The 20,786-nt window shown below is 47.0% G+C and overlaps 1 protein-coding gene across 2 annotated transcripts in view; it reads left to right on the forward strand.

The window, feature by feature from the left end:
- LOC147707445 (isoaspartyl peptidase/L-asparaginase-like) overlaps nucleotides 1-20,786 on the forward strand; it is a 1,215,953-nt gene that overhangs the window by 1,027,449 nt on the left and 167,718 nt on the right. For both annotated transcript variants that reach the window (XM_086926453.1, XM_086926454.1), the window contains exon 6: nucleotides 11,046-11,156. In XM_086926453.1, the coding sequence (XP_086782579.1) occupies nucleotides 11,046-11,156 (111 nt within the window). The remainder of the gene's footprint in view (nucleotides 1-11,045; nucleotides 11,157-20,786) is intronic.

The following is a 20,786-nucleotide window of genomic DNA, read 5'->3' on the forward strand; positions in this document are numbered from 1 at the left end:
GGGAAGCAGTAGGTCCGCAACGCTCGACGGAGCAAAGCCCGGCTGCCACCCAAGAACAAGAAGCTGCTGGAACTCCTCAGCGGAGCTAGGTGAGCTCGGCCGGCGTGAATTTCCCCTTAGAGCTGCCACATTCTCATTAGTCAACACTTTATGTGCTATATTGCTATTGATGCCTATTTCACTCTACTGTTGCTGCGTTAAATGGTGCAGGGATCTGATGAATGGCATCATATGAGGGGGGATGTATTGGTGGGGCAACTGAAACATTCATACCTTTGAATTTCTGATCCGTTTGGTACTTCGAATTAGCTGTCGACAGGGAGCTCCCCACAAGCCACGGTCCCACTGAGAGGGCTGAGCACCTCAGCATCGACGGTGCGGTGGGATGATGGACACTTTTCATAATACGCACACACTTGCGCCTTCGGCCTGGGCGCCCCCACGCTTCTGACCTCTCCTGCTTCCCGAGCCTCCTGCTGCCTGTGCTCCACGCTGCTGTGCGCCGACGCCGATTTCAGCGCCCCAGCCGCCGCAGGGCCGCCCGCCTAGCCTGCACCCGTTTTTCCCGCCGCTGCCTGCCTGCGGCCCCACCCTCACGCAGACGATTGGATACTACGCTCCCGCCTCCCAGCTGACACGCCCTCCCGGCTCCCTTCCTAAGGGGACCTAGTCTGCCACTCGGGAGCGACCACTGCGCCTTCGGCCTGGTCGCCCCATGCTCCTGACCTCTCCTGCTTCCCGAGCCTCCTGCTGCCTGTGCTCCACACCGCTGTGCGCCGACGCCGATTTCAGCGCCCCAGCTGCCGCAGGGCCGCCCGCCTAGCCTGCACCCGTTTTTCCCGCCGCTACCTGCCTGCGGCCCCGCCCCCACGGCAGACGATTGGATACTACGCTCCCGCCTCCCAGCTGACCCGCCCTCCCGGCTCCCTTCTTAAGGGGACCTAGTCTGCCACTCGGGAGCGACCACTGCGCCTTCGACCTGGTCGCCCCCACGCTCCTGACCTCTCCTGCTTCCCGAGCCTCCTGCTGCCTGTGCTCCACGACGCTGTGCGCCGACGCCGATTTCAGCGCCCCAGCCGCCGCAGGGCCGCCCGCCTAGCCTGCACCCGTTTTTCCAGCCGCTACCTGCCTACTGCCCCGCCCCCACGCCAGACGATTGGATACTACGCTCCCGCTTCCCAGCTGACCCGCCCTCCCGGCTCCCTTCTTATGACACCCCCTCAGTGACCGCGCAGCGGACGCGCGCAGCAGGAGCGCCGAAGGTGCGCCAAAGGTAAGGCCATCTGCGCCCGTCCACGCCTGGACCGCACCCAGTGCCAGGACCCCTGGCCCCCGCCGACACCAGCCCACCCGCCGGACCTACGATGCCACTGAACTCAATGCACTCAACGCCGGCCGAATCCCGGGCTGCTACCGAGCCACCCCGAGATGCACCCACGGACCCTTCTGCTGCCACTCCTGCAAGTTCACCTGCATCCGGACCTGCACTTCACCAGCTCCGACCAAGACCAAGACGAACAACAGCAGCAGCCACCTGAAATGCATCCTCCTCAACACCCGCTCCATCCACAGACACGCCGTTGAGCTCTGGAACCTGCTCGAAACCACAGCCCCAGACGTCGCCTTCTTCACGGAAACCTTAATGAACGCCTCTTCAGCGCCCGACATCGCCATCGCCATCCCAGACGGCTACAAGATCCTCCGGAGGGACCGCATCAACCAGACTGGAGGAGGCATCGCCATCATCCACAAGAACACCATCCGCATCACGACCAACACCGACGACATCCTCGCACCCGCCGAGCACCTGCACTTCCAGGTCCACATCAACCCCAAGACCACCCTCAGAGGCACCCTCATCTACAGAACCCCGGGACCACGCACAAAATTCAGCGAGGACATTGCCGACTTCGTCAGCCCGCACGCCCTCCCCTCTGCTGACTACATCCTTCTCAGGGACCTCAACTTCCACCTGGAGAACAACAACGACCGCAACACCACCACCCTGCTGGACAACCTCGCATACCTCGGACTCAAGCAGCTGGTGACCTCCCCCACCCACTACGCCAGACACACGCTCATCCCCGTTTTCTCAGCCAGCAAGGACATCACCTTCAGCCACGCCACCGGACTCCACTGGACGGACCACAGCTGCGTCCACTTCAGCTTCAAAAGAACCACAATCCACCACCACCAGCAACAGACTGCACGCAGAAGCTGGAACAAGATCACAGCCGACAAGCTCGCGACTTCCCTGAGCAAAAACCCACCCACCAGCACAACGAACCCTAGCCAAGCGGCCACCAACCTCACGAAGTGGATCAGCGACTGCGCAGACGACCTCGCCCCCCTGAGGACCCCGCCTAGCTGACCCGGCAGCAAGAAAGCCCCATGGTTCACCGATGAACTCAAGAGCTCCAAGAAGAACTGCTGAGCCCTCGAGAGAGCCTGGTGCAGAGACCCAACACCGGACAACATGACTGCCCTCAAGCTCGCCACCCGAAAACACCACCAACTGATCCACGCCACCAAGAAAACGGCATTCAAGGAACGACTGGACAACAACGCACACAACAGCAAGGAACTCTTCAACACCGTTAAAGAGCTCTCCAACCCCAACGCTGGAAACAACAACATCACCCCTTCGCTAGACCTCTGCAACTCCCTCGCCTCCTTCTTCCACAACAAGATCGCGGACATACACAACAGCTTCAGCACTCAACCGACGCACGCCACGACCAAACCACCGCCGCCCACCACCACCCTCCACGCCTGGACACCGATCAGCACCGAAGACACCGTCCGCACGATGAACTCAATCCACTCCGGATCTCCGACCGACCCCTGCCCTCACCACGTCTTCAACAAGGCCGATGCTGTCATCGCACCCCACCTGCGGGACATCATCAACACCTCCTTCGACACCGCTACCTTCCCGGAGAGCTGGAAGCACGCCAAACTCAGCGCTCTAGTTAAGAAGCCATCAGCCGACCCCGCCGACCTCAAGAACTACCGCCCCATCTCTCTGCTCCTGTTCCCTCCAAAAGTCATCGAGAAGACCGTCAACAAGCAGCTGGCCGCCTTCCTCGAGATGAAGGGATCCCTCAACCTCTCGCAGTCTGGCTTCCGGGCCAACCACAGCACCGAGACCGCCCTGATCGCAGCCACCGATGACATCCGAGCCCTGCTCGACAACGGAGAAACAGCAGCCCTCATCCTGCTAGACCTCTCCGCGGCCTTCGACACTGTCTGCCACCGTACACTAGTTCAGCGCCTCAGCAACGTCGGAATCCAGGAGAAGGCACTGGAGTGGATCATCTCCTTCCTCGCCGGAAGGACACAGAGAGTCCGCCTCCCCCCGTTCAGATCAGAAGCCACCGAAGTCATCTGCGGCGTTCCTCAAGGCTCTTCGCTTAGTCCAACCCTCTTCAACATCTACATGAGCCCCCTCGCAGACATTGCACGCCAGCACAACCTCAACATCATCTCCTACGCCGACGACACCCAGCTGATCCTCTCCCTCACCAACGACCCCGCCACCGCCAGAGCCAACCTTCACGAAGGGATGAAAGAGGTAGTCGAATGGATGAAGAACAGCCGCCTGAAACTGAACTCGGACAAGGCGGAAGTCCTCATCCTGGGATCTTCACCCTCCGCCTGGGACGACTCCTGGTGGTCCCCCGCCCCAGGCAGCGCACCCAAACCAACAGACCACTCACGCAACCTGGGCTTCATCCTGGACTCCTCCCTCTCCATGACCAGACAAGTCAACGCCGTCTCCTCGTCGTGCTTCAACATCCTGCGCATGCTACGTAAGATCTTCTGGTGGATCCCCACCGAGAACAGGAAGACGGTCACCCAGGCCCTCGTCACCAGCAGTCTGGAGTACGGCAACTCCATATATGCCAGAACCATCGCCAAACTCCAGAAGAGACTCCAGTGGATCCAGAACGCCTCAGCACGACTCATCCTGGACATCCCCCGTCGCAGCCACATCTCCGGACACCTGAGAGACCTGCACTGGCTCCCGGTCAACAAGAGAATCACCTTCCGTCTCCTCACCCACGCACACAAAGTCCTACACAACCAAGGCCCAAGATACCTCAACAGCCGCCTCAACTTCTACGCTCCCAAACGCCAGCTTCGATCGACAGGCCAAGCCCTCCCCGCCGTCCCCCACATCCGAAGAGCCACCACAGGGGGACGGTCCTTCTCTTACCTCGCCGCCAAAACTTGGAACTCCCTCCCGACCCACCTCCGCCTGACCCAGGACGACCTCGCCTCCAGGAAGCAACTCAAGACCTGGCTGTTTGAGCAGCAGCGGACCCCCCACCCCCCCTAGCGCCTTGAGACCCTCTGGGTGTGTAGTGCGCTATATAAATGCTTTGATTGATTGATTGATTGATTGAGGAGGCTGTTGCCATTTCGGGGGTATGGGGCGGCAGGCCCTATGTGTTGGCCATGTTGGGTGAGGCCTTCCAGTTTGGACTCAGTGCCTGAGGGAGGGGGGTGTTGGACAAGGTTTTGGCTTTGAATTTGTTCAATGGGGAAAGTTTGGCTCAGACTCTGTGATTGTACTGAAATTTGTTGGACAGGTCAGGGGAGAGGGGAGAGAGATGGGGTGGCAGAGAATTATACATGAGGCTTTGTTGCCTGACACAAAAGTTATAGATGGCCTCTGATTGGAAATGCATGACCTGAAACATCACAAGACTGGGTCACTTTGTTAATAGGCAGAGAGTGCACTCTAACTTGAGGCAATGTGGGGTTTCATGACCTTCCTGCAGGATACCTGGGGTGCCTGTTTGCCCTCTCTGCAGTGTAGATGGTGGGGGCAAGTCTTTGCATCTACATCCTCTAGATATGCTAGGGGACTATGATATGGCTGGCCCAAGAATGCCCTATATAGCAAAGGAGGTAAAAATGGATCCGAAGAGACGCTATGTGATATTTGCTGGTACGCTAGATGTAAGTATGTCTGGTGAATATGTACATCTCAACCATAGATGATCCTACCTCTTTTAGCACCATTTTGCCCACAACACCAGAACACTTGTGGGTGGCTGTGATTATGGACGGAGACTTAAACTGTGTACTGAATGGAGGGATTGATTGCCACCCCCAAATGTAGATACTAAGCCGGCAATTACTTGTACATTATGGCAAATGATGAGAGATCTGGGGCTTCATGACGTTTGGAGAATAGACCACCCACAGAGCAAGTCATACTCTTGCTATGTGCCTACCGCAGGGAAGTGTAGCCATATTGATTACTTACCTCTGTCGGATCTGGTCCTACAGGAGGTGGAAAATGTTACTTACCTGGCGTGTTATATCTCATACCATTCACCCCTGCTGGTTACATTTCAAATGTATGTGCAGTTCCCATCAGTGCCACTATGGAGAATGAGCACTGAGGCGTTAACAGACCAGGTGTTTATAGGCGGTGTCAAGGGTGGTGTATAGTTGCATAAGTGAAAATTGGGGCGGCGCCTCAACCAGGGCCATGGATTCGGACACAATGAAGGTTGTATAAGGTCAGGGTCAAACAGAAACTTACTAAAATGCTAGATGCCTCAAGAAGCACTTGGGTGCCCTGGTTTCCTTACAACAGGATATTGTGTAGGTATTAACAGAACACCTTCAAGAGGTGTACCCAGCTCTGGGAATCATGTGTTCTCAAGCAGCAGTGTCATACCTTGCTACGATACAAATGGCAACTTTACCTGATGAGGAAAAGGACGTTCTTGTTGCTCCAATCACTAAATATGAGACAATGGTGGCAATGAAAGAGTTGAAGAGGGCTAAGGCCCCAGGCGGAGAGGGCTTACCGGCTTAGTTTTATCACACTAGCCATTGGGACTTGGCTGAGCATCAGTTGGTAGCCTATGAAGAGGATTAAGAGAGGGGGTTGTTTCCAGAGTCTGTGAGGGAGGCAATAATAGTTATGTTGCCCAAGCTCGATAGGTAAGGATCAGCGGTGTCCTCCTACCACCCTTTATCTATGCTCAGTGTCGACCTGAAAAGCATCAGTAAGGTTTTGGCCACAAGATTGTTGGCTTACTAGCCTCAGCGAATAGTGGAGGTCCAGTGTGGAACACTTTGTGCAGCCTGCGACGGCTATCACTGGTGTTACACTCTCCCACCTTGCAAGATGACCAGTATGAACTTGAGTTGCTGGACATTGAAGAAGCTTTGGATTCTTAATGATGAGAATTTTTGTGGGAGGTGTTATGGAAAGTAGGCATCGGATGAACCATATAAAATGGGTGCATTTGCTGTAGAGAGGCCCCTCAGCCTGGGTGCAAGTGGTTAGGACAGTATCGCAGAGTTTTGCATTGAGTTGGGGGACCCTCCAGAGTCTGCCGCCTATCACTACTGCTTTTTATGGTAGCTATGGAGCCACTGGTCTGTCACCTTAGGACGATGCTACAGGGGTCGGGTATCTAGATCGGACAGTGCCACTCATGTGGTTTTCCTCTAGGCAGATGATGGATTGGTATACCTACGGAGTCCTAGGTACTCTGTTCCAATCATGCTGCGATTCTGGCAAAATTTGGTGAACACACTGGGTTGTACTTCAGCCTCACCAAGTCCAAACTCTTTCCTCTGGGTCTATTGGCAGGAATGACTGAGCATCATCATCATCATCATCATTAAAATTTTATATAGCGCGCAGTTACCCTTGGGCATCCCAGCGCTTATCTAGACACCAACAGATAAAACAGTCAGTCAGGCACACTTACACAGGAAACAGATGTGTTTTCAGACATTTGCGAAAACGCAAAGTGCAGGTCTCAGCGCGCAGTTTTAAAGGAAGAGAGTTCCAAAGCGTTGCTATGTTAACCGAGAATCTTCTCCCACCGGTGCGTGCCCTCTTTACTCTGGGAACTAGGAGGAGATGTTTATGGTCGGAACGCAGCGTTCTGTTCGCTTTGTAAGGCACAGCTAGATTCTTCAAAATAGGGGGTCCTGTTCCCTGAAGAATTTTGTGTGCTGTACAAAGTGCCTTAAATTTTACTCTTTCCCGCACTGGAAGCCAGTGCAGTGCCTTTAAGGCGGGTCTGGCTGACTCAGTTCTAGGCGTACCCATAAGCAGTCTGGCCGCCGCATTTTGTATCTGCTGTAGTTTGTTAAAAGTGAATTCAGGGGCACCCAAAAAGAGGGCATTGCTGTAATCGAGTCGTGATGATATCAGCCCCTGAATCAGCAGCTTCCTAGATGGAAATGTAAGGAGGGGGAAGATTTTACGTGTTGAACGTAACAGGGCAAAACAGACTCCTGCCGTTTTTTTTGCTTGAGTCCTGAACGAGAGATCTTGTTCCATCCAGACCCCTAAGCTTTTAATCTCCTCTTTCAAGCTGGGGAAGTCACCCATACTGCTCGGCCAGCTTGTCAGTGGAAGAGGGGGGCTTTATTTCCTAACATCATTATCTCTGTCTTAGAGCCATTCAGCTTGAGGGCTGATTCGTCCATCCAGGTGTGGACTTCCGAAAGGCATGAGTGCAGCAGATCGGGGTTCTCTACCAGTTGTGACAAGGCGACCACTAGCTGAGTATCATCAGCATAGCTGATGATCTTGATGTTATACGGGGCCACCACATCCTCCAGGGGGGCCATATATACGTTGAATAATGTTGGGCTAAGAGAAGAGCCCTGTGGCACTCCCCACTGGAGGGGGATAGATGAAGTCCGGTTGCTGCCTTCCCAAACCTGATATGAGCGCCCGTCAAGAAATGACCTAAGCCACTTCAAGGCAGCCCCTGCCACGCCTACTTCTGACAGCCGCTGAATCAACACCTGATGATTGACGGTGTCAAACGCCGCACTAAGGTCCAGGAGGATCACTGCCACTGATCCTCCTGAATCCATAATGCGTCTGGCTTCTTCTACGACTGCCAGAAGGGCAGTGTCAGTGCCCTGGCCTGGACGAAATCCGGTCTGCGAATCTCGGAGCCGGCCATTCGACTCCAAGAAGTCTGACAATTGATAGTTCGCTAGTTTCTCAGCGATTTTACCAAGGCATGGCAACAGAGATATGGGCCTAAAATTTGCCAGTTCAGCTGTATCCAAGTTAGGCTTTTTTAACAGAGCCTTAACCACGGCTGTCTTCCAGCTTGGTGGCACCGACCCCTGGGAAAAAGAAGCGTTCATCAAGTCAGTGATAGGAGTCACGATGGAAGATGCTACTTGCATGACCTGCCATCTCTTGCTCTCCCTTGGGAACCGAAGATGGCCAGGTATCTGGGGATCTGAATTACAGACGGGGCTCAGGACTTTAAGGAGGCGAACATGGGTAGGGTAATGAATGGCTTGACGCACACCATAAATTACTTGAACACCCTTCAACTGTCTTTGATGGGTAATTCCAACCGGGTAAAGACGGTAATGCGTCCCAAGTGCTTATACCTCTTCCAGGGAACTCTGTTTGACATGCACAGGTGCATCTTCATAAATCTGGACAAACTGATTGTGGGTTACTGTGGGACACTGGGAGGGAAAGAGTCAGCCTGGCGGCAATGAAGCACACATGGCGGAGGGGGAATGGAAGTTCTCTGCTTAGAGTATTACTATATGGCTGCGCAGTTCCAACACGCTGTCCACTTTTTGAACAAATGCGATAATTGGGAACGTAGGCTGCTGCGGGGCACGTGCGGCTAGTATTCAGCGCCTTCAATTAAGATGATGGGTTCAAGGGCACCGGCTCGCTTCCCCTGTGTAGTCCGAATGCTTTGCGGGGAATAGGAGCGGGAAGTTAAGTCAGTGCTGATGAGGGCTCGGTGTGCACTGGATATGAGTATCTGGGCACTGCACCCATTTATAAATATTGAACGGGTCCATGTCCCTTTGATAATGGCGAGAAGGCAGCTGTGAGTTGCTGGGGTATTTATACAACCAGTTTATTACTCTGGTAGACGCCAAGGCGGTGTTTCAGCTTGGGACAGGGCAATTCCGACAATTTGTTAACATAGGTTTGGCTGATGTTCCCCGAATCGTCATGGACTTCCCAGACCCTGGAAGCCCTGCTGGTTATGGCTAGGGGCAGGAACTTAGTCTCACACATATACAGGGCCTTGAGGGAGGATGCTCCCACAGTCACAATATTAGTGCAGAGTAGATGGGAGGTACACATTGAAACAACCCTTATGGTGAGTGCCTTGGAAACAATCCACGAGGTGGTAAAGACCACTTCCACCAATGCCTGGTTGATGTATATTTTGCTCCCAGTAGGTGGCAGGCCATGAACCCTGACCAGTCGATGGACTGCCCCAGGTGTGGGGGGACAAGCTGCTGATTTTTTGCACATATTATGGAGATGAACTAATATAGATAGATTCTAGCAGTCCTCGATACTCAAGCTCATCATAGCCATGGGGTGGGAGATCCCCAGGGAGATGAGCCAGTGCCTGCTGGGACATATTCAGTTTCGTAAGAAAACAAATTAGGCAGGAAATCCCTTATCCTGGGGCCGCTATTGGTAAAGCGCAGGATTGTGATAGGGTAGTTAGCTCCTATGCAACCGAAAATTGAAGATTGGTTAAAAGGCATGGCTGAATGGATAAACGCTGAGGGGTGTTACATGACACAGATAAGTATGGATGTAAAGCTGTAGGATGATATTAGGCTTGGGCAGCAATGCCCGCAGAAATTACTGTTGACACCAGATAAATTACCTCCCTATATTAGAGAGGCAGTGAAATATTGATAAAGACGATATGGGGTACATTTGGGGGAAAAGACTGACTTTATTTCTCTCAAGACTCTTCATGAATGTAGAATATTGGTCCAATGTAACTGACACTAATGTAATGTTATATCAGTTTATATATGCAATGATCTGAGCCAGTGGGAATGTGGGGGGAGATGATATATCATGTATTGCGTACTAGAAAGTTGTAACACAGTTATTAGCCTCATATTGTTACTGTACGTTTTTGAAAAGCTAATAAAAAATGTATTTAAAAAAAAGTTGGAGAGAAGTGACTATATTGACAGTCTATGCCTTTCATCAATTGTACTACAGTATTACCAACAAAAATATAAGGACCAGCCAGCTGACAAACAGCATTCCGCTCAAGTCATGTGACAGTCCACAAGGAGAGGTCTCCCCCTACTACATTTCTCTGCATACAGACACTTTCTGACAAGTAAGACAGACAAACAGTGACTGCTAAGTTCCATCCAATGTAAAAGAAGGACAGCACATCTGTGCCCTAACTCTTTAAAGCCACGATTGGTAATAGATGATTGATTGAAGACAAGATGGGCCAGTGAGTTAAACTTTCACTGCTGACATCCCCTGCGACACACAACCTTTTGTTCTTCTGGGGGTCGGTCAATTCAATACCATAAACTGGGACATGATACATATATTTCTCAACACGTTTCGTGCTCATGACGAGCTCAGCTCGTTATGAGGTGCTGTCGCTCGGTGCTCATGACGAGCTCAGCTCGTCATGACCGTTGCGCCGAGCCCACGTGGGAATAATTCCCATCCTGTGCTGGGAGTTCTTTTGGAACTGGCTTCTTTGTGATGAGCTCAGCTCGTCATGAGCACAGGACCACCTTGCTGCATGCTCGTCATGAGCACTGCGGTGCTGCACGCCCCCCCCCCCCCCCCCAGCACAGTGGGGGAATTAGCCCAGCGGAGAAGGGGTTAAAAAGTGCACTAGTGCTGTTTGCAAGGCTATATTAATACAAGTAATTGTTTTTACTGTATGGCTTCAAGATTCTGTTGCATTAGTATAGGAGTGAGAGGGCTGGAAAACAGTCCATTTATCACCAGTACAGCAACAAGAGACTGTTGAATGATTGCACAATATACCCCCCTTTTGCTCCCTGCATACTACTCACTAGAGCCTTAATATCACTTCTACATATCGGGTTATTGTAAATATGTAATGCTGGAACTTATTTCTGGAATCCTGGCAAATAAGAGAATAATTGATTATCTGCATAAAAAATGGCATTATGTGAATGGCAATAACATTTTAGAATGCAGGCCGTTCCATTACTCTATAAGGTTTACATTAATTTCTTTTAAGGTTCGGGGGGATATGCTGACAATATTGCAGGCGCCGTCTCTACCACTGGGCATGGAGAGTCAATCATGAAAGTTACGCTTGCCAGACGCATTATCCTAGATATGGAGCACGGTAAGCGACCATTGAGACTGCTATATAAAGTATGTTACAAAGGCATTTCTTAAATATCTCCTTCAAGAAATAACTGGTATTCAGCTTTGCCGAAGACTTAAGCCACGCCTCCTGTTTCTGGACATTAGAAAGTCATAGACCACAAGGTAACAATTTCACAAACATGCTGGGCTAAACAACCATGTTACAAACGCATAGGATCCATAATGGTAATTCAAATTAGCATCTGGTTTATATATATGGTTAGAGGGTTGTCCTGACTTCTCAAATATCGAGAGTGAAGCTCCCGTTTTTGCCTTTTGTCTCCTTCTGTAGAGCACATTTGCCTTCATTGTGTTATTTTTTTTATTGAGATCCGTATCTCATTTGGCAGAAGATGTGTGGGGTAACATCCTGTCATATCTTTGAGGCTACAGTTATATGATGTCTCTTTCTGTGATATCATCAATGGGTTAAAATGCATATGGTATTGCTTCCATTTCCCCTATGGTTTTGGTTATCGACAACAATGAGATAACACATTATTAAAAATATCTAAATAGAAAAGTGTTGAAATACGATGTTTTCTTTATTATTACAAAGCTAATAACTATGGCCATCCATTAATAAATTATCCCACACAATTCAGAAGATGCTTAATTTAGAATTCATAAGACATTTTCAATGACTCATCGGACTTTTAGCATTTTAAATATACCTTTCGCGATCAGTCTTTTTTAATGAAAGGATTGCTTCTAGTGTTCCTTCTGGTGTCTTTATTGTATATGGTGGCTATACTAACAAGTTAAGACAACTGCTAAATGTAGACCTCGTTCTATATTGTACTGCGGTGTATAACAATTAGAACCACGTTTGAGAACTGGCTGCTATGGGATATTCTCTCAAAAGTGAACCTAAAAGAAAATCAGCCACGGGTAAGATTATTGTTCAAGAATTCGACCAAAAGCCATAATGCCAGCAATTTCCGGTCCAATATCCAAGCATAATTTACTCATATCTTGCATGGGTGTCACACTGCTTTAGGCTGCATTCTGTAGATGAGTTAATCTTCTATAAATACTTAAACCTACACGTGATTTTATTGCCTTAGAGTGATCATTACCCTGTATGTAGTTTGCATACACAAAAGAATAATCTTGTGACGGTACTTTAAAGCAAAGTAGTATAATGGGGTAAAGATGTGTTAGACCAGTTGCACTTACTATCGTGGATAGGGACCGCCTCCCTATATGGCGGGGGTCCCGCACTACTAATTACAATGCATCCACCACCATGGCGTCCGTAAAATGCAGTTATAACATTGCGGCGGGTGCTGATAGCTGCAGCACCTTATGCAATGTTAAAAGTGCACGTTTTGTTTTTCCCTGCACCAAGTGACAGGCACAGAGAGGTGCCTGCCACTTGGTGCAGGGAAACGAAGGGGGGCACCATAGGTGCCCCTCAAACCCAAAACAAAGTGCCCATGCACAAGGGGACCCACAATGGGCCCTCAAAGTCAATCTCCGCCAACCTTTGAATGGCGGAGGAACCAGCATTCAAAGGCGTGCAGATTGCAGCATCCTAATCTGGCGGGCGGTGCCTGCTAGGCACCACCACCAGTTTATGGATGCTGGCTGTGTCTGACGGGCAATCGCAATGATTGCTTGTGTCAGACCCGTGGCGGATGGGTTTTTCCTCTTCAGGCACAAATGTTTTTAATAAAACGCCTTGTTTTTAACACTTCTTATGCTTCTAAGGCATAAAATTGCTCCTGCACATCCGTTACTTTAGTACAAATTCTTTTGCTACTCGGAAAAGCCAGACTAGGGGCCTGATGTGGAGTTTGGTGGGTCCGGTTTCTCTGTCACAAATGTGACGGATATCCCATCCACCATATTACAAGTCCATTATATTCTATGGCACTTGAAATTTTGCAGACTGGCTATGTATCACATTTGTTACAGAGTAACCTGTTTGCCAAACTGTGAACCATGCCTTGAGTCCTCCTTCAGGATGGCACCCTGGCTACCTGTCAAGCTTTGGAGCATAATGGAAATAAACAACCAGAATAGAAATTAAAGAAGAAATAAAAGCTACACATTGCCAGTGGTGCTGGAACAATTTCACACATATGGGGTGCTGCCATCTACTTACATCACTGACTTTGTAGGGATTGTGAAAAATCCAAGCATCACACAAAAAACAAGTGTAGCAAACGAGCCATGCCCATTTTGCAAGAGAGTGGTATGGATCTAGTATGTAACTTGTGGTGCATTTTTGAGCAAATTGTCACAAATATGTTTCTAAATGTTGGTGTAGTAGCTCACTGTCATTTACAGACTGCACATTGTAATGGGCACTAATTTTGCACAGACATACTAGTTTAATGATAACTATATCGCGCAGAAATGATAATCAGTTGCATTTGCAATTCGGTGAATATTTGTCATTGGCGTATCATCATATAAAGTGTCTTGATTTGTTTTGATCCAATTAAAATATTTGTTGTCATCATACTTCACAATTACAAAAAAAAAACGTATGTGTCGATTATGATGGCGGACAGACGGCACTGCGAGGTGGAAGGACCGTCCGCAGCGGCGTTCCCTCCGTAGGAATTAGGATGTGACCGCCACCGGTGCCACCGGCGGTCACATCCCGTATATTTAACATTGCGGCAGGTGCTGCTTGAAGCAGCACCCGCCGCAAAGTTAAAAGTGCATGCTGTGCATTTGCATGCACAGAGCAGCAGGCGGTTCCTGCCGCATTGGGCATGCAACTTCAGGGGGGTACTATAGGTACCCCCCATGTGCACCCGCATCCCCCAACACCCTGGGTAAGGGGCCCCCAGAAGCAAAGGTCCATATGCTTTTCCACGGCGGAAACGCCGCTGCGGAAAAGCATGTTCCCACACCCATTGTAATGTGGCTGGTAATGTCTTGCAGACACCGCCACCACATTCCGGTCCACACCCTGCGGATCAGCGGCGGACAGACCTGCTTTCCGCCGCTGATCCCACCGCCATCGTAATGTGGCGGGTGGTGTTTTCACGAACCAAGGCGGTGAATCCGCATCCTCCAGGCCGGCTGTGGCTTCCGCCGGCCCGGATGATGCGGATTCACCGCCATCGTAATCGACCCCCTAATTTGGAGTTTCTTAACTGCTGATATAGTTTGATACATTAGTAACATATCATTTACATGTATTCTATTATACTGTGTGTTAGAAAAAAATCATTGTTCAGCCTTTCTTTCAGCCCAGTTAGATTGTTAATTAGTTCACTTTACATAATCTCCATTTTAGAAGAATAAGCAGCAATGTATCAGATGACACAGCCTGACATTTGACTTCTTTATTGTAAATAGGAACAATCGTTCATGCAGACTATGTATTTGGGTACTTGATAGGTCCAACACCCAATGGCAAATATTTGTATGGGCGGTGATTGTCAGAAGGAGAATCAGAGTCATACACTCAATGAGGTTATCAGAACAAACACTTTTACTATGTGATTATATTTTTCATAAAAAAACAATGTGTGCAGTGCCTTAGCTGAACTAGAACCTTACAAAGGGGAGGGAGTGTTGGCAAGTGGTAAGAAGGAGAATTCTTTCTATCGTGATTCACCTCTTGTTTTTTAAATTTATTTTATTGTCATGTGGCTCATAGATAAGTTATAACATCTCATGCTTGGGCCTTGTTTAAATCTGGGGATGGCATCTCAAATGCACCGCTATATTCAAATATCACCCTAATATAGAATTCCCCCTCCCACATTAATAAGCTACTTTCCTGATATGTCGCCATCACGCATATGCATGTACTCATGAAAGTACATGAGTGAGCCAACTTAAAATTGTGAGACGAAGCACTGTCATATACATGTTACGTCTTTGCATTTTGTATGTGAAATGTGAAAGAACAGAGACTGTGACTTCAAAAACACCAAAGGGGAGTGTCATTAAACCTGGACCTGTGTTGGACATACTTCTCTTCACTCAACGTTTGTCCTGCTACGGCTGAGTGGGGTCTGTGCATAGACTTCGACTTGGATTCATCACTGCTTGTGTACTCTACTTTGTCTGCCATTGAGCAGTCCACCAAGTCCCTGATTGTGGCCTTGAATGCTGGTATGGGTGAGTGGAGTGTGTGCATAAACCCAGAACCGTGCCTGACTCCCTTAGCTGTACTCTGCTTATGCTGCCATTGGAGCACTCCTCCAGATCCCTGGTTGTGACTTTAGAGCTGGTATGGGTGAGTAAAGTATGTGTTTAAACCCTGACCTACATTGGACACTCGTACATCATGCTACCTTTGCTGCCATTGACACACTCCCTCAAACCCCTGGATGTAACCCTGAGTGGTGATGTGATTTAGTATGGTGTGTGCATGAACCTAGACCTGATTTGATACTCTTCACCGCAAAATTACAGACTGATTAACCTTCTGGATGTAGGAGAGAAGGTACTCTCAAAAATTGTGCTAAACCGACTAAATGCGTGGGTCGAGGAGTTTTCAATTGTACCCACTGAACAGGGAGGGTTCAGAGAGGGGCACTCCACGATAGATCACGGTTTCGCACTATGGGCAATGGCGAAGAAGTCAACGGACCAAAACGGCAAGCTGTGCTTCTGTTTCATTGACTTCCGAGCAGCGTTTGACTCAGTAGATCGGGATTGCCTGTGGGAAACTCTCATAAAGAGAAATATCCCTAAAGATCTTCTGACAATAATAAAAGAAATACACCGAGGCAATTGGGCTCAGGTAATCAGAGACACTGAGGGGTCATTAACACAAAAAATACCAATTGCAAACGGCCTGAGACAGGGCTGTGTTTTGGCCCCACAGTTATTCTCCATATTCCTGTCAGATCTACCCGCCTGTTTAGAGGTTGAAGGTAGTGCAAGCCCCGATATGGACGGAAAAAAGGTGCCCTGCCTTCTATATGCAGACGACTTGGTAATAATAGACCAGACAGAGATAGGCCTCCAAAGAAAGCTGAAATCTTTTAATGAATATTGCGTTAGGAAATTTTTAATAGTAAACTTAGACAAGACGAAAATGTTATGCTTTGGTAAAAAGGCAACTAAGTTTAATTGGTTTTTAGGTGATCTTAAACTGGAAACGGTCAATGAATATCGTTACCTAGGTATATGGTTCGATATAACATTAAACTGGCATACTCATCTGGAAGCCCAAAAATCAAAAGCACATACATCAATCTGTGGATTAAAAATGTTTAATCGGGAGTATGGGGATATGTCACACCGTCCATTATTAAAAACCTTTAATGCAATGATACCCCCACAAATCCTCTACGGTGCAGAAATCCACTATTTGGGTGGCAAAGGAGTCTGGGACCTAGAGGAAGGGAAATGACTGAAAAGCCTTTTATCCCTACCCCAATCCTCAATGGTCCAAGCAATAAGAATGGAAATAGGAACTAAGTCTTGTGGGGTTGAAGTACAAGTTGTGTTAATTAGATTCTGGAAACGATTGGAAAATACAAAAGGGCAAGAAATTGCACAGTGGTGTAGAAAAGAGATGGAAACCAGTGAACTAAAATGGGCAAAAGCCTGTAGGGAAAGAATGATGCAGGCTTGTGAAGGACTAAAGGTGGAGATGTGCCAAAAGACCCAACAAATAGTGTGTACTAAGAGTGATCTGAAAATTAATGGGCAAGAAGTATCCAGAAAGACTGACATGGGATACCTTGCAAAGAAAAAATCAATAGAATTTATGATGCACTCATGGTCAATGGGAAACTGGTTCCCCTACTTAGACATTCTACCAAATCGCTGGTATAGACAGGAGATATTAAGGATGCGAATTGGGATCAATCCGTGGTTAATAATTAAAGACTTTATATTAAAAATTTTAGATCACAAAGGGTGTTGTAGGTGTAATTTGGGCACCAAAGGAGATCTGATGCATATCATTCTTGACTGCCTAACAACACTAGAAGAGCTTAAAATGTGTCTACGCCCAATATTTCTAAAATATGCTATAAGAACAAGGGCACAGGTGGTCAACCTCTTAACAGAACTGCCCTCAATTGAAATTGCTATTGCTTTAGGGAAATTCATAAAAGTAGTCTAGAGTCCACAAAATAGCCAGGGGTAATTTAAAGACATTTTAAAATATTTAAACCACACAAACTTGTCTAAGAGAAAACAAAAGGTTGTTTTTAAAAACTGTTTTATAAGAGATGTATAAAGTGTGTGTAAGTCTTCTTTTAAACTATAGTGGAATATTGTTATCTGTAATGACTTTTATTACCTTTTTGTAGAACATTTTTAATCATGTAGCTATGCCTTTACATTTGTTTAAAGATTTTTATCTAAAAAAACATAATCTTTGACTTGACTTGATACTCTTCACCGCAATCTGCTTTTACTGCCACTGGAGCACCCCCTCGGATTTTAGGCTGTGGCTCCGAGGAATGGTAAGGGTGATTGTGGTGTGTGCAGTACGCTGGAACTGCATGAGGCACCCCTGACCTCACTCTACTTTTGCTGCCATCAGGGCACTCACCCAAATATGGCACTGAGAGGTGGTTTGGGTGAGTGTGTAAACCTGGCCTTTTGTTGCACAAGCTCTGAGCCTTAAAAAGTGATAACAGTTTTTTAACCATGTACGAAAAAATCACTGTGCTGTAAATTAAAGATAGAGACGGGCACAAAAGTATACCACATTTGGATCACTAACATAATATCGACCACAACAATATCATGATACAGAAATAGTGTGTCAAAATATCAATTACAAAAATATTGTTTCCCTAAATTAATAAAGGTAAGTACAAAGATATTTAAGAAAAATGTGATTTCACACTAATATTGTTAAAAACATACACACATATATTTTTTTAATCTAAACAAAGTTCAAAATAGTAACTTTTAAATACTTTGATATATAAGTTTAATATAATGTAAATTAAATAAATGTTAGTATCATGCAATACTATATAAAATAATAATGAAATGAAAATCCAAAGAAATCCAGCATTTGTAAAGCACAAACAATTTTCTGAGGGTGTCGGGGAGCTGTGGGCCGTCGGGAAGATTTAGTGAGCTATTGCCCAGAGACACATGGTGCTGAGTTCACTTGCCACCGTAAATCGAACTGTGAGCTCCTGTGTTCCAGAGTCAGGCGCCCTGGCTGCTGCTCCACACCTTTTCCTCAGCTTAGAAACTTATATAAACATACACACATATGAGTGTATATCTATATGTATATATAAATACAATATAGCACTATTATTGTAAAAAATATTTTACATTGTATTACATTTTTGGTGTATTTAAATTTACAACTATAAAAAGCACATATTATCTACTGGCAGTCACCAATAGGTAGTTATAGTTAGGACCTAGCTTGCTCAGGAAGTAGTCAAATTCAAGGTCCTATATCTTTGCCAACGCTTGCTAAATCTCCATGAAATTTTCCCCCAAAATTTGCCCAGTATGTCGGATGGAGTTTGGCAATATGTGGGGTGATCTGTGGCGCGGGGCCCGAGAAACAAGTGTGGGTCCGAAAACACATTTTTCTCATGTTAATTCCCATTGGAATTTTGAACAAGCCTACAACCCAAACCGCTGGAAGGAAACATACCAAGATTGGCAAGAAGGAAGATGTTGGTAAGCAGATCATACTTTTTGTTATTTGGTGTAAATCTGTTCAGTTCTTTTAAGATATTAACTGGAGAACAAATTTGTATATCTGGGGACGTGGATTACTTGAGTATTCATTCGCTGGTGATTCGCGGATTCATGTGCACTGCCAAGCTTCTGATTGGCTGGCCGTATCTTCACAGAAAAGATACAGCCGCCATTTTATTTTTGGGAGAAACAGTCTTTGAGGCTGAAAATGTTTTGGTAAACTTAATGAAGGGGCCAGGTAAGAGGGTTCCTGACCCCTTGTACATGTTATAAAAGAGGGGTGAGGATCTGTCCTGGGGTCAGAAATGTGGAAACATTTATTTTTTGCCAACTCGCGAAATACGCGGATTTCTCGCAGGGTTCAGCAGGGCCCCCCATGTAACTTTGCAAAAGATTTGTAGATTTAGCACGAGTGGGGGGAAACTATATATATTTGTTTACAGTTAGACTTACTCTCACACCCATTCAGATACCCATAAAGATACTGTCACATCCACTTACATACATATTCAGAAACTTTCCCACCTACTTTTATACTCATGCAAGAACTTCCTCACCCATTCACAAATCTATACGTTCATTGCTACACTATTTGAGAAATCCATACACACAATGTCACACCCTTTCACAAACTCGTAGAGACACTGTCACACACATTTGTAAACCTTTACAGTCACTTTTACACATATTCAGAAATCCATATACACGGTGCCATACCCATCCACAAACCATTTTAGACACTGTCACACCTATTCACGACCTTAAATAGAAACTGTTGCACCCATTCATAAACCCCTAGAGACACATTCACACCCATTCACGTACCTAAGCAGTCACTGTCACAGCTATTTGCATACCCATGGACTCTGTCACACCCATTTACAAATGCATAGAGACACTTCAACAGCTGTTCAGATATCAATAAAGACACAGTCTACCTATTTACAGTGTTACTCCCATTCACATACCTATACAGACTCTGGCTCACCAGTTTGAAACCTATACAGACACTATGACACCCAGTGACATACCGAAAGAGACACTCTCACATCCATGCACATACCGATAGAGACACTGGCACACCCATTTACAAGCCCATGCAGACACTGTTACATCCATTGACAAACCCATAAAGATACTGTCACATCGATTTACAAATCCATGGAGGCACTGATCACACCCATTCACATACTCAAACAGCTACTGTAACACCCAGTCGCATATTAATATAGGCACTATTACACCCCTTCACAAACCCATACAGACACTGTCACACCCATTCTCAAACTTATACAGCCACTGTTACACCCATGTATGCACCTAAACAGACACCATCCCATTAATTCATATACCCACAGTGACTCGGTCACACCCATTTACAAACCAATAGAGGCACTATCACACCCATTGAAATACCCATAAACAGTGTCACACCCATTTATAAAGCCATAAGGACTGTGACTTGCTTTGACAAAGCCATCCATACAATGTGACACTCATTCCCGTATGTAAACAGTTACTGTCTCATCCATTTACAAACTCATTCAGACACAGTTACACCCATTGAAAATCCCATACAGACTTTGATACACCCATTCACATACTGATAGAGATACTGTAACACCCCTTCACATACCTATACAAATATTGTCACAGCCATTTATACTATGTTATCCCTTCCTGATATGCTTTCAGAAACGTTTTCTAGAAATATTGAATGTGATCTTTTGCATTGAAAATTTGCTTTTGCTTTGCAAATCCATGAGGGATCCACAGATTTGACAAATGGATTTAAAAAGAGGATTTAGATATAGAAATAACAACTGTTTGGAACATGGGGTAGCTGTTAGAAGAGCTGTTGTGTTTATTGTGTGTGTGTATGATGACTACATATTAGGCAACTGCAGGGTTTTAAGTTGTTCAGAAACACTCTGTTGCTTTCATCTGTGAAGTGAACACTATCTCTTCTGTAGTTTCCATGCATGTTGAA

The sequence above is a fragment of the Lissotriton vulgaris genome, chromosome 6 (assembly GCF_964263255.1).
Source record: "Lissotriton vulgaris chromosome 6, aLisVul1.2, whole genome shotgun sequence".
Taxonomy (NCBI): domain Eukaryota; kingdom Metazoa; phylum Chordata; class Amphibia; order Caudata; family Salamandridae; genus Lissotriton; species Lissotriton vulgaris.